This window comes from Dermacentor albipictus, chromosome 4, assembly GCF_038994185.2.
Source record: "Dermacentor albipictus isolate Rhodes 1998 colony chromosome 4, USDA_Dalb.pri_finalv2, whole genome shotgun sequence".
Lineage (NCBI taxonomy): Eukaryota > Metazoa > Arthropoda > Arachnida > Ixodida > Ixodidae > Dermacentor > Dermacentor albipictus.
The window spans coordinates 116,640,962-116,660,545 of NC_091824.1; the positions used below are offsets into that span (position 1 = coordinate 116,640,962).

A 19,584-nucleotide genomic window follows, 5' to 3' on the forward strand; every position below is an offset into this window, starting at 1 on the left:
TCTAATCTACACCGATGGTGGCTGCCAGTCCCTAAGAGGGAGCTTCGGTGCAGAAGTTTTTACCTTAACATGTAGGAATGGAGAAATTGTGTTGCTCAGCATTCACTGTGCTGACCTTGATGACGTTTATTGCACTTAAAAAATATGTTAACATCTAGTGACTATGGGAAGCATATTTTAACGCGATAGCTTTAAGGAGCTCGTGTCGCAGAAAAGCCGGTGTCGTCGGTGTCGGCGTCCGCGGCGTTGGTCGTGAGCGATAAATCACAGCAGGCACTTTATAAATAAAAAGCAATTTCCAAGATGGGCTGGGTAGGAATCGAACCAGGGTCTCCGGAGTGTGAGACAGAGACGCTACCACTCAGCCACGAGTTTTTTTTTCTTTTCTTTATTTCACTCAGCCACGAGTTCGATGCTTCCAAGCGGTACAAACGCGCCTCTATTGAATGTGGTGTTGCCTTCGAAACGAGCCGTGGAAAGTTATACTGCGGTGTATATCGGTAATTATGAGCATGTAACTTACAGAAGTTGCAATTACACGAGTAGTGAAGTGCGTTTCTGCTGAATTTCTTCTGCGCTTTCCGCACGCGCAGAGCCATCTTGCGGCAAACACAGAAGACCCCCTCCTCTCCATGTACGGCGCTGCCCCGACAGATGGCGCGCCACGCGCGCATTGGAGCTGTGCGAGGCGGGTCGCGGCGCGGACTCTCTCTCCCCTGACAACGCTTCGTCTTGCTCCCTCTGCAGAATCAAGCGTCCTTCCTTTCTTTAGATCACTATCTGTCTATCTCTCTGCCCGTGCCGATCATGACGTTTGGCTGGCGTGCATCATTTCCCCCTCCGAGATACCGAGTTCTTTGGTTCATTCCGCTTGCTCAGGCGCACGTTTCGTTGCTGCGCCGAACGCCGCGTTGCTCGACCATATGGATCGACGCTCACCGCGTCCGATGCGGGGCACCTCGTAAGTGATGGCTGCCCTGTAGCCCATTGTCTTACACCCCTTGGCGAGTCGACGGGAACGCTGTCGCGTTCCACTCTTGAAGGCGAAGCTTAAGCGTCCTCCAATTTTTGATAAATGCAGTACATTTTTTAACAGAATTCCCGAAAAAGGTGCTATTGCAAAAACTAATGTAAAGTTCAGAAATTTCTAACTCGGAAACAAAAGAATGATATTGCAATTGGAACAGCAATAAAAAAAAAAGTTGCTATACAACTGCTCTGAAAAATTCCACTAATCTGCAAGTAGGACTTCTGCAATACCCTCATAACCGTTGTAACAATTCCACACAAGCAGCAATTATATCAACTTTGTCCAATTTAGATGCTCTAACATATGCAGTTTACAAAACTGCAATCTGTTTTTGGTGCAGAGTTGTCGATTTCATAAATTTTGTGCATTTCGTCTTATACTGATCTTCTAGCAATTTTTGCAAACAGTATAAGGTCCTAAATCGAAATCCTGCTTCCTACAGTTGCGATGATTCAACTTTCATTCTCATATGCAACAAATTTCGTTCAAATTGGTCCTGTGGTTGTCTCATAAGAGTCTCTGCATTTCACATGTATTTGAATAGGTAGATTGCACTTGGGCCTGCGGTAAACCTTCCTCTTAAGTTACATTATGCTCTTTTCACAAGAGGTCACAATCCAGAAGAAGGTGCGTGTTTCTTTTAATCAGTGCTGTGTTTGAACTTAGCATGCTCATTTGGTAAGTACTCGGTTAATTTTAACCCCTTAACTGCCAATGATGAGTTTACTCGTCATGACAAGGGTTGCTCTACTTTGTAATTTTGACACATAAATAATATACAATTCTTGCTAAATTTGTCAGCGACAACAGTAGTCAAGTGCCATGGGCATTCCTGGTATATTTTCTAGAAAAAAATGGCAAAATAAATGCAGGTTTACTTTAAAAAAAAAAAAGATGTGGTTTTCATGAACTTCTCGAAATTTGCCATGCCAGTAAGGGGCCCTGCAGTACTTTATGAATGTGGAAAATCTGTCTGCTAACTAGACAATGCTCTTGTGAACAGCTGAGCCAAAAAGCACTCTTGTATATGCAGTAAGGAGTGCACGAGTTTTCCTAAAAATGACACTTGCTCTCTTTATTCAACTTGCTAAAATTCCAATCACAATTTGTTGCGATGCATCAGATTACCAGTACTAGAGAAATTTCTTTAGACATCACAATGCTTCATATGCCGATGACACATCGGTGGTGGCATCTGGTGGCTGATAATACCTCTCTGCCAACACTGTGGCCTCCGAGATGAAGGGTGCAATGTACAGTAAGTGATGCTCAGAGGGAACACCCATTTCAAACTTTGACATTCGACCATTGCCTGCAACTTAAATATATGAAGGCATGCATGCTATACTTGTATGATGTCTGCCTGACACATCTACAAGAGAATCTCTTTTCTGATAAGGTCAAACAAGTGTTGCCATTATGATTGACTTATGTTTTCAGTGTTATTTTTAGGACTGGCTCATACTGTACCTATTTTATAGACCATGCCTACACCAAGGCTCATTACAGAGTAATGAGGGCTTTGTTCCACAATGGTTTAGTTGAAAACATTTGGAGCACAGCAAGAATGATGGTGAACATGCAAAGGTCTTTCAGTGGCAGCACTTTTATGCCAATACGTCACGCTAAGGAGGCACTTAAGATACTTTTTTGTTGGAAAATATTTGTCAAGGAACCTGTGTTTTTAGTTAGCTTGCGCTTAGTATATTATATGAAACATCTTTCCTTAGTGGATTCTAGAGGCATCTTTTACAAATGCATTCTACACTTTTCACAAAAGTTTCTACAAGGCCTCTTTGAGGTTAACACTAAACACCTGACAAGGACAATATAGCAGCGACCTTTCTGTTGAGAAAACATATGACAATAAAAATGCGTTTAGCGGCTTTTTGTGGAGAAATGGGTCTATTTATTTTACACCAGGAAATGCCGAGGTCTTTATTTGCTACCATTTAGCTTTACCTCATGTTTATCGGCAGCTATCAAGGGTGCCACCCAATAAAGTTGTTTTTGGAAACACTACTACTGCATACAAAAATAATGTTAAAGGACCCCTTGACCAGGCCCCAGTGAAAATTTTGGTTATATGCTACGAGCTGTAAACCACCGTCTAAATTTTCAAATCGGTTCATTATTGGAGGACAGAAGAAACGAGCTGTCCTGTTACCATGCTGCCAGGCGACAAGAGTCACTGCCAATGGACACACTTCTCCCTCTGGCTCTACTAGCATTCTCAAGCAGAGTTCCTTCCCTGCCTTCTGCCATACTGGAGCCGAGGGACGTACCGCAGCGTCGAGCCCCGCCTCCTTTATTGCGGCAGTGTGGCTTCTGCATTCGATGATCACTTCACAACACTTCTTCCCATGTGCAAGCTAGTGCTGTTAAACGGCTGGCACACGCATCGTGCTGCATAGCAACAAATGGCATCCCTCACGGCAGCTAGCATCTTGAGATGCTATGTGACATTGCACTGCCTTCGGTATTAGCCCAGGTCACCATGCAATGCTTCATTGCCAAAGTACAATAAATCAGTCGTTAAGCAATCCTTGTTGTCATCTTCCTGCCATCCCGTTGCCATTGTTATCACATGCACATGTCACGCAAGAAATTGCTTACTCTACTCTAAAACATGTTGCGCCATCTGGTGGTGGAACCCCAAACAATGCTACATGGCTAGCTCCCTGCAACATCAGATCTGCATAATTTATCTTGTAAGTTAACAAGTTTGTTTTGTTTTAGGGATCAGTAATCCTTTAGAAAGTGTCTGTGACGTAAGATGGGCTCTTGAAAATTAATGTTTCCTAGACTTTTTCATGACCAAATAGTCTAAACGTTATGCTTTATTGCGTCAGAACCAATGACAAGCATTACTTTTTCGCTATGCGATAAGCTTAGCGATTTACCATTAAGTAAATTTTGTAGCAAGGAAGTGCTCCAATACATTTTCAATATGTATTGAAGATCGTAAATGAGCACCTACATATGGTCTGAATTGTGTGGTCTCATGGCAGTATTTTTTTAAACCTTCACTTATGTTAAAGGGATACTAAAGGAAAAAAGAAAGTAGAGTTAGATCATCAGTGTATTTGTCTAGAAGTCTGTCATCGTTTTCTGTTGGTGAATACACGAATTTCTTGCATATGAAATTGTTGCCGTCGAAAGCTCCGCTGCTGCTCCTCAATTTGAATCATTAGGTTACCGTCACTTGAGCCTCCATAGACCCCAGTAGGGGTGTTCAATTGCCACACGTTGCTGCCTAGGTCGTTGTAAACAGAGAATAGGGATGCCACTCTCAGTGGTAGGTCGCCGCTCTTTGTGCATCAGAGGCACTCACCACACACATAAGAGGTACCATAGTCGACAACAGATGGGGCCACTGCAATTTTTTGTCCACCTAATGTTCTCGCTTACAAGAGCTCTCTTTGTGTTATGAACAATTCATTATTACAGAAGCCTAATCTTTCAATCTAGCTCAACACAATCTTTGCCTTTAGTGTCCCTTTAAATGTAAGATCTACTGTCACTTCCATCTGCCCTAGATGCAAGGCGCAGATCATGGCTACAGCAGCCAGTGCCATAGAGGATGTTCAATAGAATATGTGCACATTCACAGTATTCAATTCACGTTTGCAGAAATCGACAATTTCATTACTATACATTACAGCACATTAACACATTGAAAACAGCAGTCAGTTGTGAAAGAATTCTGGCGTTCACACCGCTTTCAAGCTGAAGACACCTACTTGACTCACCTTACTATACACAGGTCTGCCACTAAATGTGACCAGCGCAGAATTAAAACAAGCAAGCCATGATAACAAGAAATAATTTAATGGTAAACTGTCTTGCTTTTGAAGTTGCACACATAGAATTTCAAGTACATGATTTATAAGTTGCCCTCTGCCCAAAACAATTTTTCATTGTACACCTCTACAATCTGTACACAAGGTTTTCGGCACACACGGCACAAGATGTGTATTTACACAAAAATAAATTAACGATGGGCTACATGCAAGAGAAAACAAAGGCAACAGCAATTCGTAATTCACTGAAGGTACCTTCTCCTAGAAGAAAATAACAGGACTACAACACCAAACCCCTCATGAATAGCAAGAGGTCCCTAAACAGAGGAAAGGAAACTTTCATACGATGGCACAGTTTTTTCACAAAAGCACACTGCAACAAAAACAACTTGCAGTTTTCAGCTCTAAGCTGAACTCAAGCAGTGGGGGAAGATGACAGGGTGTGACCACAATGCAAGAAACATTCAGGATAGAAACCCCCTTTCCTTGACACAGCCAGAAAAAGTTGCAAATGCTTCGAGCAACTTGGAGCTCAATGTGTGGTGATATCATTTGGTAGCTAAAAAGGTAGAAAAGCAACTCTGCCATCATATCATTGTGGTTGTCATGACAACCAAGTACGACAACCATATGTGCCACATCACCAGTTGATGAACCCTGCCCACCTGCACCTCCTTTCATGATTTTCTCGGTGTGAAACCACCCGTATTATTCACAGCATCACCACAAGGGAATTTATTTCTTCTCACTTAGTGGATGTGGCTACAGCTTTTCTTGTGCTGATAATCAAGCCGAATGATTTCAGTCATTTCAAGCCTAAAGAAGCCTGAAGAACTAACTGAAAACGTCAGCATAGCTTTGTTATGGTTTCAGACAAAGTATGGCACGCATGTAAGCTGACCCCGCGAGTTCATTGCTTCGTGCATGCGTAGGAAAGATCGTCACCATGGCTCCATATGTTTTTCGAACAGCCGTGTACACTGCAAAAGCCTGCGGAGCTGTTCAGTTGCCAAAACATTTGCTTTAATATAAATCAACAATCACAAATGGAAAGCTTGTGCAAAAGGTAACTCGTCACACCAGGGTGGGTGACATAATGCCAACACTCAGTGTGCCTCATACAAATGTTTGTGAGCAATGGTCATTCTCTTCTCGCATCCGGTGCACAAAATATCCAGTGGCATGTCATTGTCAGAAACTATCATCAGTGTTGGCCGAATGTAAGTTGTATGCTGCTGGATCGGTGCTACTATTAAAAGCGAATCCGAATTGTCGATATGGAGCACGTTTTGAAACACTCTGTGGTCAAGAATTTGTTCCCTATTGGTCGATTTAGAGTGAATCCGTGTTTTGCACTTGTCTTTTATCAACTAGCTCCATGGTAAATCACCCTCCCTTGCTCCACTGTTAAAGCATGACTTCAGCCAAAAGTTCTCAAACGCACTGCAACACTTCTAACGGCTGTGGATGAGAGTTTCCTCTGCAACCAATCATGCAGCTTAAGTGTTCACTAGAGGATTTAGGCAGCTGCTTCAACACAACCTATGAAGACTTAAATGCTAACTGCAGAAGTAAAGAAAGCACGGAAGTACAACTTTAAAGTATGGCTACAAGTATGACCAGAGCAGTTTAAGGATAACTTAAAGCCTGACGGTGAGCAAAAGCAACCACAGCATGCCTATTGGCCAATAGTGACTTCATGTCATGCAAGTTGCACAGGTAACTGGCCATGAAGAACATGTAATTTCCTTGTCTGCAGGTAAGGTATGTGTTTCTATTTTCTTACGCAGCTTCTTGGGGCTGCACATGACTATGCTTGGCACTGGCAACGATTGTGCCTTAACATTGCACAGAAAAATAGGTTCTCTGTCCTGAAGAACTGAAATTTTGGCTAGCTGGTACAGATTCTGATGTCTGTGCCCTTGTTTGTTCCATTTGGCGCCAATTACACAATGATAGCCCTGTTCTGACAAATCAATCTGTCACATGACTAAGCAAGTCAAAGATCAATTCAGTGCAGCAATTTTGGGGGGAAGGCTATAGTCATACAATAAAATTTTTGCATAGAGGGCAGCTCTTTTGTCAATGGCTTTAGCACTCACTCAACTATTACATAACTTTCTGCCTACATCACAGCATTTCCAACAAGTCTGGTCCGAGTGATGTGTACATCTAAAGCAGTAACCGGAAAATTTAGCATAACTGCAGCCTTTTGGGCAAGTACAGTATATTAAAAATAACAGCACTTCTCAGTCCGACCTCAATCTGCAGTGACAGTTACCACCTTAAAGTAGCATGGAGTAGACAGGCCAACTTTGGCCCAGATGCACAATTACGCATGAACAAAGAGAAAAGCTTCCAAGTTAATGCACATCTTAGATGCTTCCACATGTAGCAAAATGTGTGAATAGCGTCATTTCGTTTCTTAAAATAGGCAGACATGCACCTTTACTCCATACATCAATAAGCACCGCAAGTGGGTTGTTAGCAGTCAAACAAAGCCACTAACTTCCGACACCCAAGTACCCATCAAAACAATTCAGTGGCCCACTACAACGTCACATTCAGAAGCATGGAATACAGCCAGCTTTCACGGCTTGCAATGAAACGGCGACATAAGTACATAGTGGACCAACAGAGAGGGAACACCTGATTTGCATTTTAAACTGCTAATTGATTCATCTGGTTTAACATCCCAAAGCAATAGTCTGGCTACGAGAGATGGCGTAACAGAGAGCTCTGGATTAATTTTGGCCACCTTGGATTCTCGTTAGCCCCATATAGCCCCATATAGAATGCACCAACAAGTCTTCATGCTCTAATTTGTACTTGTGTAGTAATCATCATTTGATTTAGGTGTTCCCTTTTGTATCGGTGTTGCCTGTACAGTGTGGCCCACTGCTTATGTGAACATGCAAGTGTGTGTGGCGCAAGCCAATTCCCTTCTGTAGCAATTTTGGAGACCTGGATTGGCTGCAGATGACTTGCAGCAGACAAGCAGGTGTCGAAAATTAAAGCCAGGTCGTCAGCGTGGTGCATCGGCACTGCTCCTGCTGGGAACTAAAGTTCACGCGTCTCCAAAAGTTTGAGCCACATGCTCACATGCTCCTGTTAACAGTGAACGGCACTGTGCTGCTTGTCTGGACACAGAGCTCTTACGAGTGTAGGCAGAGTGCAACTGCTGAAAGTGGAGACCTCCAAAAATGATCACTTTAGTTGCGGTACCTTGTTCCCCACAACAGCAGTGGTGGAACTTTGCAAAGCTTTCATAGCAGTTCCACCACTGAAACAGCAGCAACATCTTCACATGGCATCTACAACTACACAAAAACAGCGTCAAAAATCCTTGAGCACAGGAAACCTTGGATTCATCAGTAAAGCTCATTACTTCAGCGATTCATTGAATGTCTGTTTGTCACTCCGTTGAATGAGGTTGGTGCTCGGGCAGTAGCTGGCTTGACAATAGTAAAAACTACTTTTACATCACTGACAATTGCTATCTTGCGACTCTGCGTCTAGAGGCTTTGTCGCAAGCAGTCATACGTCTGAAAGTGCAACAACTGCAGCCAGTGCTGAAGCAGCATGTTTCTGGCCACTTGGTCGAGGGTGCAGTTAATAGATAATGTTTCAGCCCTCTAAACTTTCCGAAACAGTTGTTTCTAAATGTCTACAGGTTATGGATTGAGAAATACAGTGGAATCCAAGTCATAACTTTAATAGTCAAGCTTATGATAACGAATGTTGATGCAACACTGCCATACGCTCGAACACTAGCTACTCAGTTTCATCCATGTCACAAACCTCACAATGAACTGGCATGGAAACGACAAATATTGAAAAAAAAAAAAATGAATGAAGTGTGCAACCGCACCTGTGGTATTTTTTAGTGCTTCTGTTAGGCAAGGTAAACAAGAAAGACTTCTCAGGTACCTTCATTAAAGAAAAGTTTGTATGAAAAAAAAAAGCTCAATCTTCTTAAGACTAGCAGTCTACAGAGGTGCAGTGAGCAAGAATAGAGGTAGCGTGCTCAGAGGCACTGCGAGAGTGAAAGCGCTGATGTTACATCAAAACGAAGGAGCGAGGTGGTGCCAATTGCGGGTGCAATGTGGGGTACAGAGTACTGTGTAGGGAGCCTTCATGAATGCCATGTTTTCGCAGGCTCCCCACAGCAGTGGAACCTTGAGAACGATGTCATAAGAGCTTGGCAGACGCACTGTAGACTAGAAATGTTTTCTCTATTTTTTATTTTCTAGGTTTATATCGAGGTCGTACGTCAAATTATTGTTCTTCCATCTGTGCAAACATAGGGAGCGACATTAATGCGCGAGCTCGGAGCGATGCAAAACGTGAAAGGTCTGTAGTCGCATGGGTGAGGAAGTACACAAAAAACATGTACGTAACCAAAGCATGCGGTATTGGTTTATAGTTACATGTTAAACCAATACCCACATGCTTTGGTCTGTTAAGATTCACGCGTGGTCTATGCACCTACACCGGAGCACTTCTGGCAGTGCTGATCCAGTGCGCCACGTGTGCCTTCCAGTCGAACGCTGGCGTGTTGCCTGCTCGCTGTAATCACAGAGTGGCCCTGGTGTGTACACTGCCTCTCGTGGTGCAATGACATGCAGGTTCACGTACACATTTCTAGAGCATCCTTAAGTGTGCTGCTAATGACACTGCAAGACACTGTACAAGCCTGCCAGCCATAGTACTCCACCAGCAGGTACAAATGTTCCCTAAAGGGTGGCACCACGCCGCTATTGAGAACCTCGGTTACAGCGGCGCAAAGGTAAGATTTTGTTCAAGAGGCAGTGGCTGTGGTGCAGTGAACTGATAATGTGTGAATTGAACAAACCCTTTTGAATTTTTGCTCTTACTGCAATCCTTGCTTCTATAAAGGTGAGCTTGCACTACCTGTTTGCTTCTTTTCCTTTCAATGCTGTGAATCCACTGCTATGAATTTCAAGCTCAATCCAAAGTCAGTTCACCTCTATTAAGATACAGTTGGTATGTTTAAATTATGGCACTAACATTCTGAAGTCGGAAATGGCTGCTCGTATGTTATTCTGCAAGGTGGCCTAATATATGTGCATCAAATGTAGAGATGAAAAACAAATGCGGTCTGCTTCAGTGCTGTTGTGAGGGAGAGAGACTATTCCTTCAAAGGTACAGTCACCCACAAAAGTTTACGGGCCACTGAATCTCGGGAAAACGTTGAATTTTTAAGCAGCCTGGAATAGTAATCAGTAAAACCGAACATCACAATGTTGTTCACATATACTAGTAGATGCTGTAAATGCGAACACTAGGCTGCGTTGTGATGCTGTGCAGATATTCAGCTTTTTCTCCGAACTCGTGTTCCATAAAATCGTGTGGTTGACTGTACATTTACTCAACGGACAGTACACAACACAAATATTCATCTGCAGAGTTTCAAGAGCGGCTCAACTTTAAATGTTTAGCCTCTCTCATTTTTCTTAGCTGCCCGAGTTCACACGTTTGCACAATAGTGGAGCATTGCCACAATGTAACATTTCATAGCATACTTTGTCAAAGTTTCAAGGTGCAAAGTGCACCCAATAAGTGGAAAGTACACCCAGCCTGGCGTGCCGCAGTGGTTCTGGCGTCTCCGTGTCATCGTTGGCCGAACTTAACTACACTCTACAATTTTGGAACAACATATCAATGCGTTAACATCTTACACGCACAGGAAAAACTAAAGCATGTCCTGGCTGGTCACAGCACAAACACACCTACACACGGAGCGATCGTAGCTACCACTAAAGCTACACTGGTTAAACCGATGCAACACATGGTGCACCATGAGCAAAACACTTGACGCTGATACTCACAGTCGCAGCGCTCTCCATTACAACTGCACTGAAGTGAGCACGCTGCCCCTATACAGCTCACTGTAACACAGGGCAGCTCGGCAGCCCAGTTTTGCTTGTTCAGCATGACAGCAGTATTTCAAGTCAACATCCTTGATGCTGGGGTAGTGCCAAGGTAAATGACATTTTCGAATAACTTCCAAAAGATCATAACTGAGATTCCACTGTACTCTCTCGCTACAGTTACAGACAGGAGAGGTGCCGACTGAAACTGTGATATGGCACAGGTTTCTCCTCAAGATGGCTGATGATGACAATGACAGTGATGTGAAACACCCAGACAACCTTAGCAGTACGTGCCAACTCCCTGTCACTATGCTACATACGAGCCATTTCAGACTTAACCGTTGGGCACCATCATCTTCAGGACACCCCTGAGTAGCTGATATAAAAATTAACTCATTTCAGCAGGTAATTAAAGAGGCACTAAAGAAAAACACTGAATCAGTTTAGACAGAGGAAGTATTATCTCAAAGTTATATTTTCTTTAATTTCATGGTAAGAGGTTGATTACTAGAAGAGAAAATTAAGGTCAAAGCTTAATTTTTAGAATTTCGTGCCAAAACCCAAGCGCTGGTATGTCAGTGTGACATCACATATTTCAAAGCCTTTTCTCATATTTGGGCCATTGTGGCTCAGTACATGTTTCTGAAACTTGCTTAATGCTTAATCCATTTTTAATGAGAGCACTAATACATTACCCTCTTATTAGCACAGAAGCAAGTACTGAGGTGCCCAATGAATGATATTTCGGCTCAAGCACAAAAGCTTGCTATATACACATACACTGTTGAGAGAGCAATTGTATTATGAGCCCGGTGTTCCGAAGACAGCTGTGCCCCGAGACCAAAACTAAAGTTTACTTTTAACCACCTTACACCCATATCACATGTGCAGACTTAATGTTGATTGACCTAGCCATCGTTGTTGCACTAGACGGCACCTGCATGCAATTAAAGGCCAGTTGCAGCTGTGTGTAGCTGCAAATGCATTATCATGATCTATTTGTTCCCAGAGCAGTGGATTCACTCTGTCCACCAGTGGTCGCTCCACTCCTTGTTTTTTTATGAATATATTTCAAGTTCTACAATGGCCTTCAACAGCCAGAGTGCATCTGCGGTACTGTATTGCTATGAATTTAACTGGCCAGTCTGCAGTAAGTGACTTATTTAGCCACGGCAGAGAAGACTGGTCGACTGGACTGGTCAACTTGGTTCCCATTATTTTATGGTCGTCTTTGACCAACCACAGTCGGCGAGAATCTAAACATGCAGTGGCATATGCAAGGCTGCCCAACTCGAAGAGATTTCCTATAGATGTGCTAGCCAATTATGTTTATTCATTTCCGTGATATCAAGCACTTCCATTTTCCCGTAAGATGGCTGATTTCACTGCACAGACCTATCTTTATGTCACTGGTTTTAGGATGAAACTTGAACATCTTGTCCGGTTTTATGGGAGCTCACAATATCAGGACTCAGCCAAAAGTAATATTTTAGATAGAAATGCGTTTTTATTTCTCAATGAGCCTAGAATTTACATTAGCAAAGAAATAGCCCTTAAGTTGTGAGCAGGCTTCAACTCGTGTGGCTCTCTTTCAGAGAAGAACTCGGGACAAGCGCTGGCTTCACCTTTCTCGGGCTAAATGATTAGAAGAGCGGAGGCATGGAGGGCAGGTTCACTGCAGTATTGTGGGTGCAGCTCAGGCTGAATTCTTAGGTTGTCACCGAATATAGCTCCACGGAAGATCGCTCGTTCTTGCTCTGCTGTCTACGCACATGTCCAGACAGAGCTTCAAGGGAGGACTTCACTGCTTTGGGCTGCTGAGAGGATTAGTTTGTTCTTATTCAACCCTGTATGTAAAGCATCACTGGGCAACATTGTGCTTTACTGTATGATATCTGGCTGTGCTTGGGGCTGTCTTGAGGCTTCGTTTAGCAGCAAGTAATTTGATGAGCAAATTAAGCTACCCGGCAACAACGGCATTGAATCATTTAACAAGCCCGGTGGAAAGTATACACCATTTTGGTAACTGGGTGGTTGTAACAACCTCAGCTGTGATCTGAAGTGGAGCACTTTGTGTTCCCATGGCAGCTCTAGTAGCTTGGGCTTATGGGCAATACATTATGGTTATAGTGCTAAATGTGCTAGAAATGACGAAGACAAGGGTAGAGTCACAGCTGTGTTTGTGTGTTTCCTTGTGTGCAACTTTTTTTCTTGCACTGTTTTTCTCGCAGGTGCCAATATGGAAAATCTGGACATAAGAGGTTGTTCCTCCAGACTGACCAGTGCGATCCAACATCAGTTTGGTTAACATGCCCTCCTGTTTCTGAAAACACTAGGTTGTTGACATTAGCCCCTTTCGATGATTTGCATAATAGTGCACCGGTGCAATGATGGTTTGCGAACGGCAAGTTGTAAAGATGTGTCACCTTTGCATCTTGCCTTGCGAACCGGCCCTGAACACTTTGCTCTGGCGGCACGGCCACTCCTTCTCTTCGCACCTGGTGAGTGAAAGTGCCCCTCGGGGCTGACTCCTACGCCACCCAGCAGCATTGCCCATGCAGCTCAATCATGTGGAAAGCATGCAGCGCCAATCAAAACGAGTGTTGGCACTGTGGGTCAAAGGAGGGATAGGAGGCGCCACCAGTGCCCAGCCGGTGCCTCCAGTGGTGCCGTCTGCAGCAGCCTGGGGTCCACAGTTTGGAACCTCCTGGGCCACGCACAGACCACAGTACGGGATCTTGTGAACCAGCTGTACAAGCTCTGTGGCTGACCGAGGCTTACGACCTGTCAACTGGCGAGTGCATGTCTCCAGGGTTGCCGCATGGCCAACAAGCAGCACATTTCCACCTGTAGCAGCAGGACATCGGAACAAAAAAATTTGCGTGCCTTTATCAGTTCATGAATGAATTACGTACTAGATATATAAGCCATTTTTAACATCTTCTGTGTTTCTTCTTGTACAGCAATTATTTAAAAAAAAGATCTTATGAGAACTGAGTTACGAAAATTGGCAGCATTTGAGAATTATGCAATAGCAGTAGAAATTCAATTCACTAAAAAATATTAAGAGCTAAAGCCTCTTGTGTGCACGTAAGTTGATGTAATGTACAAAAGGTAGGAGTGAAAACATTACGAGCACAATGTGAAGGACAACACAAATGCCTTTTGTGTGTGTGTGTGTGTGTGTGTGTGCACTCACAAAAGATAACCACCTTAGGCATGGCAATTATTTATGCAGGATAACCGAGGGCTGACTCATGCACATGCTACTGTTATTAATTATATGCCATGCCTCAACCATAAGGTGCACTTCTTTGTTCTCATGTCTGACCAAGACTATATCCTGCATTATTTGGAGTATACTTGCAACTGTGACATTGCATCGAATGGTAAATGGTATTCCAATGGTCAGCAATAATTTATGTTCAATGAATGTTTAATTGACACAACAACCTGTCCATCTTACATAAAATCGACTACAGCTACTCATTCTACTAGTGCCTACGTTTTTTACAAGCTTGCCTTTCTGTACTATAAATACTCTTCCCCAACTTTCAGTTGTACCAAGTGGTTGTATTTGGCAATAAGAGTTTTCACCCTGTCCTCTTCGTAGTACTGCTGTGTTTTCACTCCAAGAGCAAAACAGCATGTTGTGATTGCTAGAACTGCAAGGGTATGTATGACTACATACTATTCAATAAGGAAGTGCGCATTTGAGCCGGTTGGTACACGTTGCAGAGAGAGAGCGTAACAATGCAAGGAACAGGACACAAGATGGTCATTCTGTCAACAACCGTCTCAGAGAACATGAAAATTTAATGAAGGAAAGTGCAGGCAGCCACCTAGCAGCGCATTACTCTCGATGTGGTTGTAAGACTTTATTTAATCAGTGCAAAGTGCTAAGGCGTTACAGTGACCAACTTATATGTGGGATACTATACGAGGCTTACTGCATCGATGGAAAAGGTGACGTATATGAATGTGCAATCGATATCATTCCTCACCAAGGAAATCAATTTTCTAGCATGCTGATAACGGCGCTCATATAGTTATTTTGATTTTCAATATCATGCCTTTCTTTTTTGCCATGTAGCTTGCCGTCTCTCCTACCCTTTTCACACATCTGTATGTATTTACTGTATGTGTAATAAAACATCAGCGCTTCGTCAGTCTCCTTCTTATGTCCTGTCTTGTGCTGTTGTTACTCGTTTTTGTGCACATACAATTCCCTCTCGTGCACTGGATGGGATGCCCCACTTAATTTGTGTCACCATACTGGCCTGTGACAAAATGAAGCATTAAGTATCTTCAATTACCCTATTGACAGTATGGTTTTGTCATCTATGTTTAATGCATGAAATTGGCAGGGAAAGTAGATAATTGCAAGAGACGAGCTGTACTTTTTGAAAACACATGTTGGTATAGGACTGTGCTGACAAGCTCAGCTTGTCAAAGACATGGGAGAGTTCAGAGTAGGTTATGAAAGTTATGCACACATGGGTCAGGCCAGGACATGTTTGGCAGGTACTCCCAAGTTATGAGCAAAAGCTTACTGATATCATTGGAAAAAAATAAAGAACAATGCAAAAGTAACAATAAAGCATATACAGTAATCACTCTATTCTGCCAATACTTGGTGTACCTGCAAAACTTGGAGAACAGAGAAGCTTGAAAACTAGCTAAGGAACAAGCAATAGAACAGAAAATGATAAGTGTAATGTTAACATAATGAAAGATTAAAATAAATTCCCAAATTTTAGGTTCCAAAACCACAACCATATTATGAGGCATGCTGCAATGTAGGACTCTGGATCAGCTTTGACCACCTGGCATTCTTCAACGTGCGCCTAAATCTATTCCTCGAGTGTGTTTGCATTTCAACTCCATTGAAATGTGGCATCCTGCGACGTTAAGCTCAGCTGCGCAACACCCATAGGCACTAAGGTACCGCAGATGATATTATAGCTGGAATTAACAGGAGAAAGTGGTGTCAGGAAGGAAAGCAAAATGTAGTCAGTGGCAGAAGATAGAGTGGGATTAAGAAATATGCAGACGCAGGACTGGTTTAGCTGATGCACAAGAAGGACAACGGGACAAAGTGTCGCACTGTACAACAGGGATAGTGTACAGCATCTACATGGCTTGACCAATAGTTTTACCTAATCATTTTTACTAACAGCAATTGAAGAATGGAATAAGTTACCAGAAGGAATAGTAAAAAAGAAAAGCCCTTAAGATTCTAGAAAATGCTGACAAATCATCTCCGACACTAATACTCTCTTGATGTAGTATGTTCCTCTTTGTGTTTTTTTTCAGGTGTTCTATGAAACGTCTAGTACTTGTTTTAGATGCTATGTAACCATGTTTCAATGTATCACTTATTCTTTGTATTCCTCTCAGTATGTGATAGCCTGAAAGAGGCCATTAAGGGCACAATAAATAATGATAATGATGAGATGTCTTGAAGAAGGCCCTCCAAACTTATCCTGCGAAACAGCTTTCACACTTATTTGCACACTGGCCTTCTCACCTTCCTGCGCTGTCCTCTTCAGGACATTTTGAGCAACATAGAAGCTCCGCATGTAGTACTGGTCAACAGACTCTTTTTTGTGTTTCAGTTCCTCAGGTTCGATGAGCGGCTTGTAGTCAAGGTTGATGTGGAACCCTTGCTCCTTCAGCTCAGCAGGTGTCATCCATGCTGGCGTGCCTTCAGGGTACCAGGCGAGCCACTCAAATAACCCAGGTTCCACGTTGATCAGCATGTCTTCGAAGTGCAACGCTGCATTCACGCATGCAAGCAAGACAAGGGCATCAGCAGTCATTCTGAATGGTGACCGATGACCACATGGCTACAAGGCAGACAAAAATTTGTCAGAGGTTATGGCTTTAAAGGGGCACTAAACACCAATACTGTAAATCAAGCTAAAGTGATAGATTAGTGCTCTGAGATGTCGAAAGCAACGCTTTTACAGAGAACAGATCCATTGTAGGCGAGAAAATGATGCAAACTTGAGAAATAATTGGTGCCATGACTGTGAACACACTGAACCAGCTTCCACGAGACAGCCCGATCTGTTTACATTTAGTAAATCATAGAGACAACTTATGATAGATAAAACTGTTAGATTTCAATATGAAAGCAAATCTGAAGAAGTCACTAGGGCAACTTCCTCCCACTGCTTTGTCAGTGCTTTTTAAGGTTAAAGATTTGGTGCCATGACTGTGAACACACTGAACCGCCTTCCATGAGACAATATGACCTTAGATTTAGTAGATCATGGGGACAACTTAAGACAAATAAAACTGTGTTAGATTTCAATGTGAAAGCAAATCTAAAGAGCTTGCTACTGCAACTTCTTCACAGTGCTCTGTCGGTGCTTTTAAAGCGTACATGGCACCCTCTCTTCGCAGGCCTAAGGTGGCAGGGCCTGGTAGTGCATGAACTGGAGATTGCTAGTGCACGACTGTGGAAGCTATGCAGGAAAGCTATTCCATTACAGGCAATCAGAACAAGTCGGTGTTCTCCTTATCTTCCCTCTAAGACAGCTGTACAGTGTTTGTTCAGAGAACACGACCCGCACTGTGTACTGCTGGAGTTTAATCTAGGCTGTGTAAAGGGGTAGCTCTTGCATCCATAGTTCCACAGTTTTCAGGGGAAAGAGAGCCCTCCTCATGGAGGACATTGCCTCACTCCTGCAGAAGCTTATGTAATAAAGAACTACCATAAGACTACAAAGTTGGCTAGTTGAGAAGTTGGAAAGTGACATTTTTGTTGTTACCAAAGAACTACAGGCTGAAAGAGTGAATAAATAGGAAACTAAGGTGGAAGACGAATGACAGAGCATATTCATCTTCCTTTCTTGCCACATCTTGCTGAATTGTTTCAACCCAAAATTTAAAAAAACACGAAATTCTGGGGCTTTATGCACCATAACCACAACCTGATTGTGAGGCACACCGTAGTGGAGGTTTCTGGATTAATTTCGACCACCTGGGGTTCTTCAATGTGCACCCAGTGCACAGTACATGGGCGTTTTTGCATTTTGCCCCCATCGAAATGCAGCAGCTGTGGCTAGGATTTGATCCTACTATCTGGTGCTAAGCAGTGCAATGTCAAAGCCACCAAGCAACTATGACGGGTGCTTCTACTGAAATGAGCACAAGTTAGCCTGTGTTTAATGCAGCTGTATTAAAAAAAAATACTCCTAAAATCAATGTGGCACTGCCGTGCTTGACAGACACTCTGAGGTTACCAGACTTGCTCATTTTTGAAAGTCACCTCAAGGCATATCAGAAAAAGAGAGAGACGGCTACTCTTCAATGCCTAGCCCCACACACCTGGGCACTTTCTTGCAAAACAAGGCAGAAAGTGTGCAGAAGAGGGAAGACAGGACGAATACACAGCAGAGACGGCAGAATACCCTGTGGCTGTTCTGTCCTGTTATCCTCCATGCTTTCTCACAATGTCTGCAAGCTGTGTCAAACCAACTAAACAGAAGATTATGTTCTGCTCAACCTCCCTATCAAATCCACATCCTCTCATTTCATTTCCTTCTTCATTTGATGGTTATTATAAACAACAAAAGAAATTACACAGCTTGAATGAACTATAGGACACACAGTCTTTGTGCAGCAGCAAATCTGTCCTCGCAAAATGCACCTGCATTCTAGTGTTCACGTTTCAACTTCAAGCATGTTTAATAAATAGCACACTATGAAAGCCTTCCTAATTTTATGATACTGCTAATGTCACAACTGGAACTATTGAACCAACAACTTTTGGGGTGAATTTACTATAAACAACATGAAGAATGTGTCAAGACAGCTTCCACAAACAAAGCATTTGCCAGAGAATCTTGCATAAAAGCTTGAGGCCAAACAAAACTGGGGAGGCACACATACTTACCTGTTAGTATATTAGTGCATGTCTGTATGCAGCGCAGAGATGGAGATGAAAACACATGACTGAACGTGACGCCACTTTCACACATAGCATTCCCTGAAAGTAGAGAATAGGATAAGGGCTCTTAACATTACAAATGACTTTCTGATACAACAAAGAGAGACAAGTACCAAAGAAAAGCAGAGGACGATGCAGCTGCTGCCACAGATAAGTTTATAGCCTCTTCAGACACCAATTATTTCTGTCCACTGAGGGTTTAGCTTTGCCACATTACTTTGCATCTTCATTGCCATGAAAAGTGTACAGCTGCAGAAGAGACTAAGAATTTTCAGTTCTTCGCAAGTTTTGAAAACTTTACAGAATGTGCACTTGTTGTGACAACTCTTTACGGGAAGGTCAGATACGAGGATGTCAAATATTTCATGTCCAACACAGTTGGAAAGCAGTTGTCCTACCACTTGAAAAATACGCCTGATGTAAAACGCTCTTAAAAACAATGAAAGAAGTGAACTTGCTATATGACGACATACTGACATCGAGAGGAAACACCCAGCTGTCTACATTTCAACTAATTTTACTAGATCATTTTACACATACAGATCACACCCGTTACAATGGATCTGCATACTACTTTTGAATATAACAGACTATTCTCACTTAGTTTGGTCTGCATTTATTATTAATGCAACCAATTCTGCCTTTAACAAACCTGACTATAACAGACTACATTGGCTACAACAGACAAATTTAGAAGAAAATTTTGTGTAGATAGTGTAAATGCAATGCACGTTACAGTGGCGATGCGTGCGTGCAGCAGTGCATTGCACGCAAATATTTCCAGCCGCCTGAGGAATCTGTGAAAATGCACTTTTTTCTTAACCCTGTGAGGGTTGACGCCGTAAATATGTGGTGCCACTAGTAAGTCTCAAATGGTCAATGCAGTATATTTAT

At 42.8% G+C, this 19,584-nt stretch overlaps 1 protein-coding gene across 2 annotated transcripts in view; it reads right to left on the bottom strand.

The window, feature by feature from the left end:
• Window positions 1–4,839: 4,839 nt before the first annotated feature.
• Window positions 4,840–19,584, bottom strand: part of Epp (Ecdysteroid phosphate phosphatase) — a 57,212-nt gene continuing 42,467 nt past the window's right edge. For both annotated transcript variants that reach the window (XM_065447619.1, XM_065447620.1), the window contains 3 exons: window positions 18,637–18,729; window positions 16,261–16,509; window positions 4,840–13,577 (listed from right to left, as the gene is read on the bottom strand). In XM_065447619.1, coding sequence (XP_065303691.1) covers window positions 13,297–13,577; window positions 16,261–16,509; window positions 18,637–18,729 — 623 coding nt within the window. In that variant the 3' untranslated portion in view covers window positions 4,840–13,296. The remainder of the gene's footprint in view (window positions 13,578–16,260; window positions 16,510–18,636; window positions 18,730–19,584) is intronic.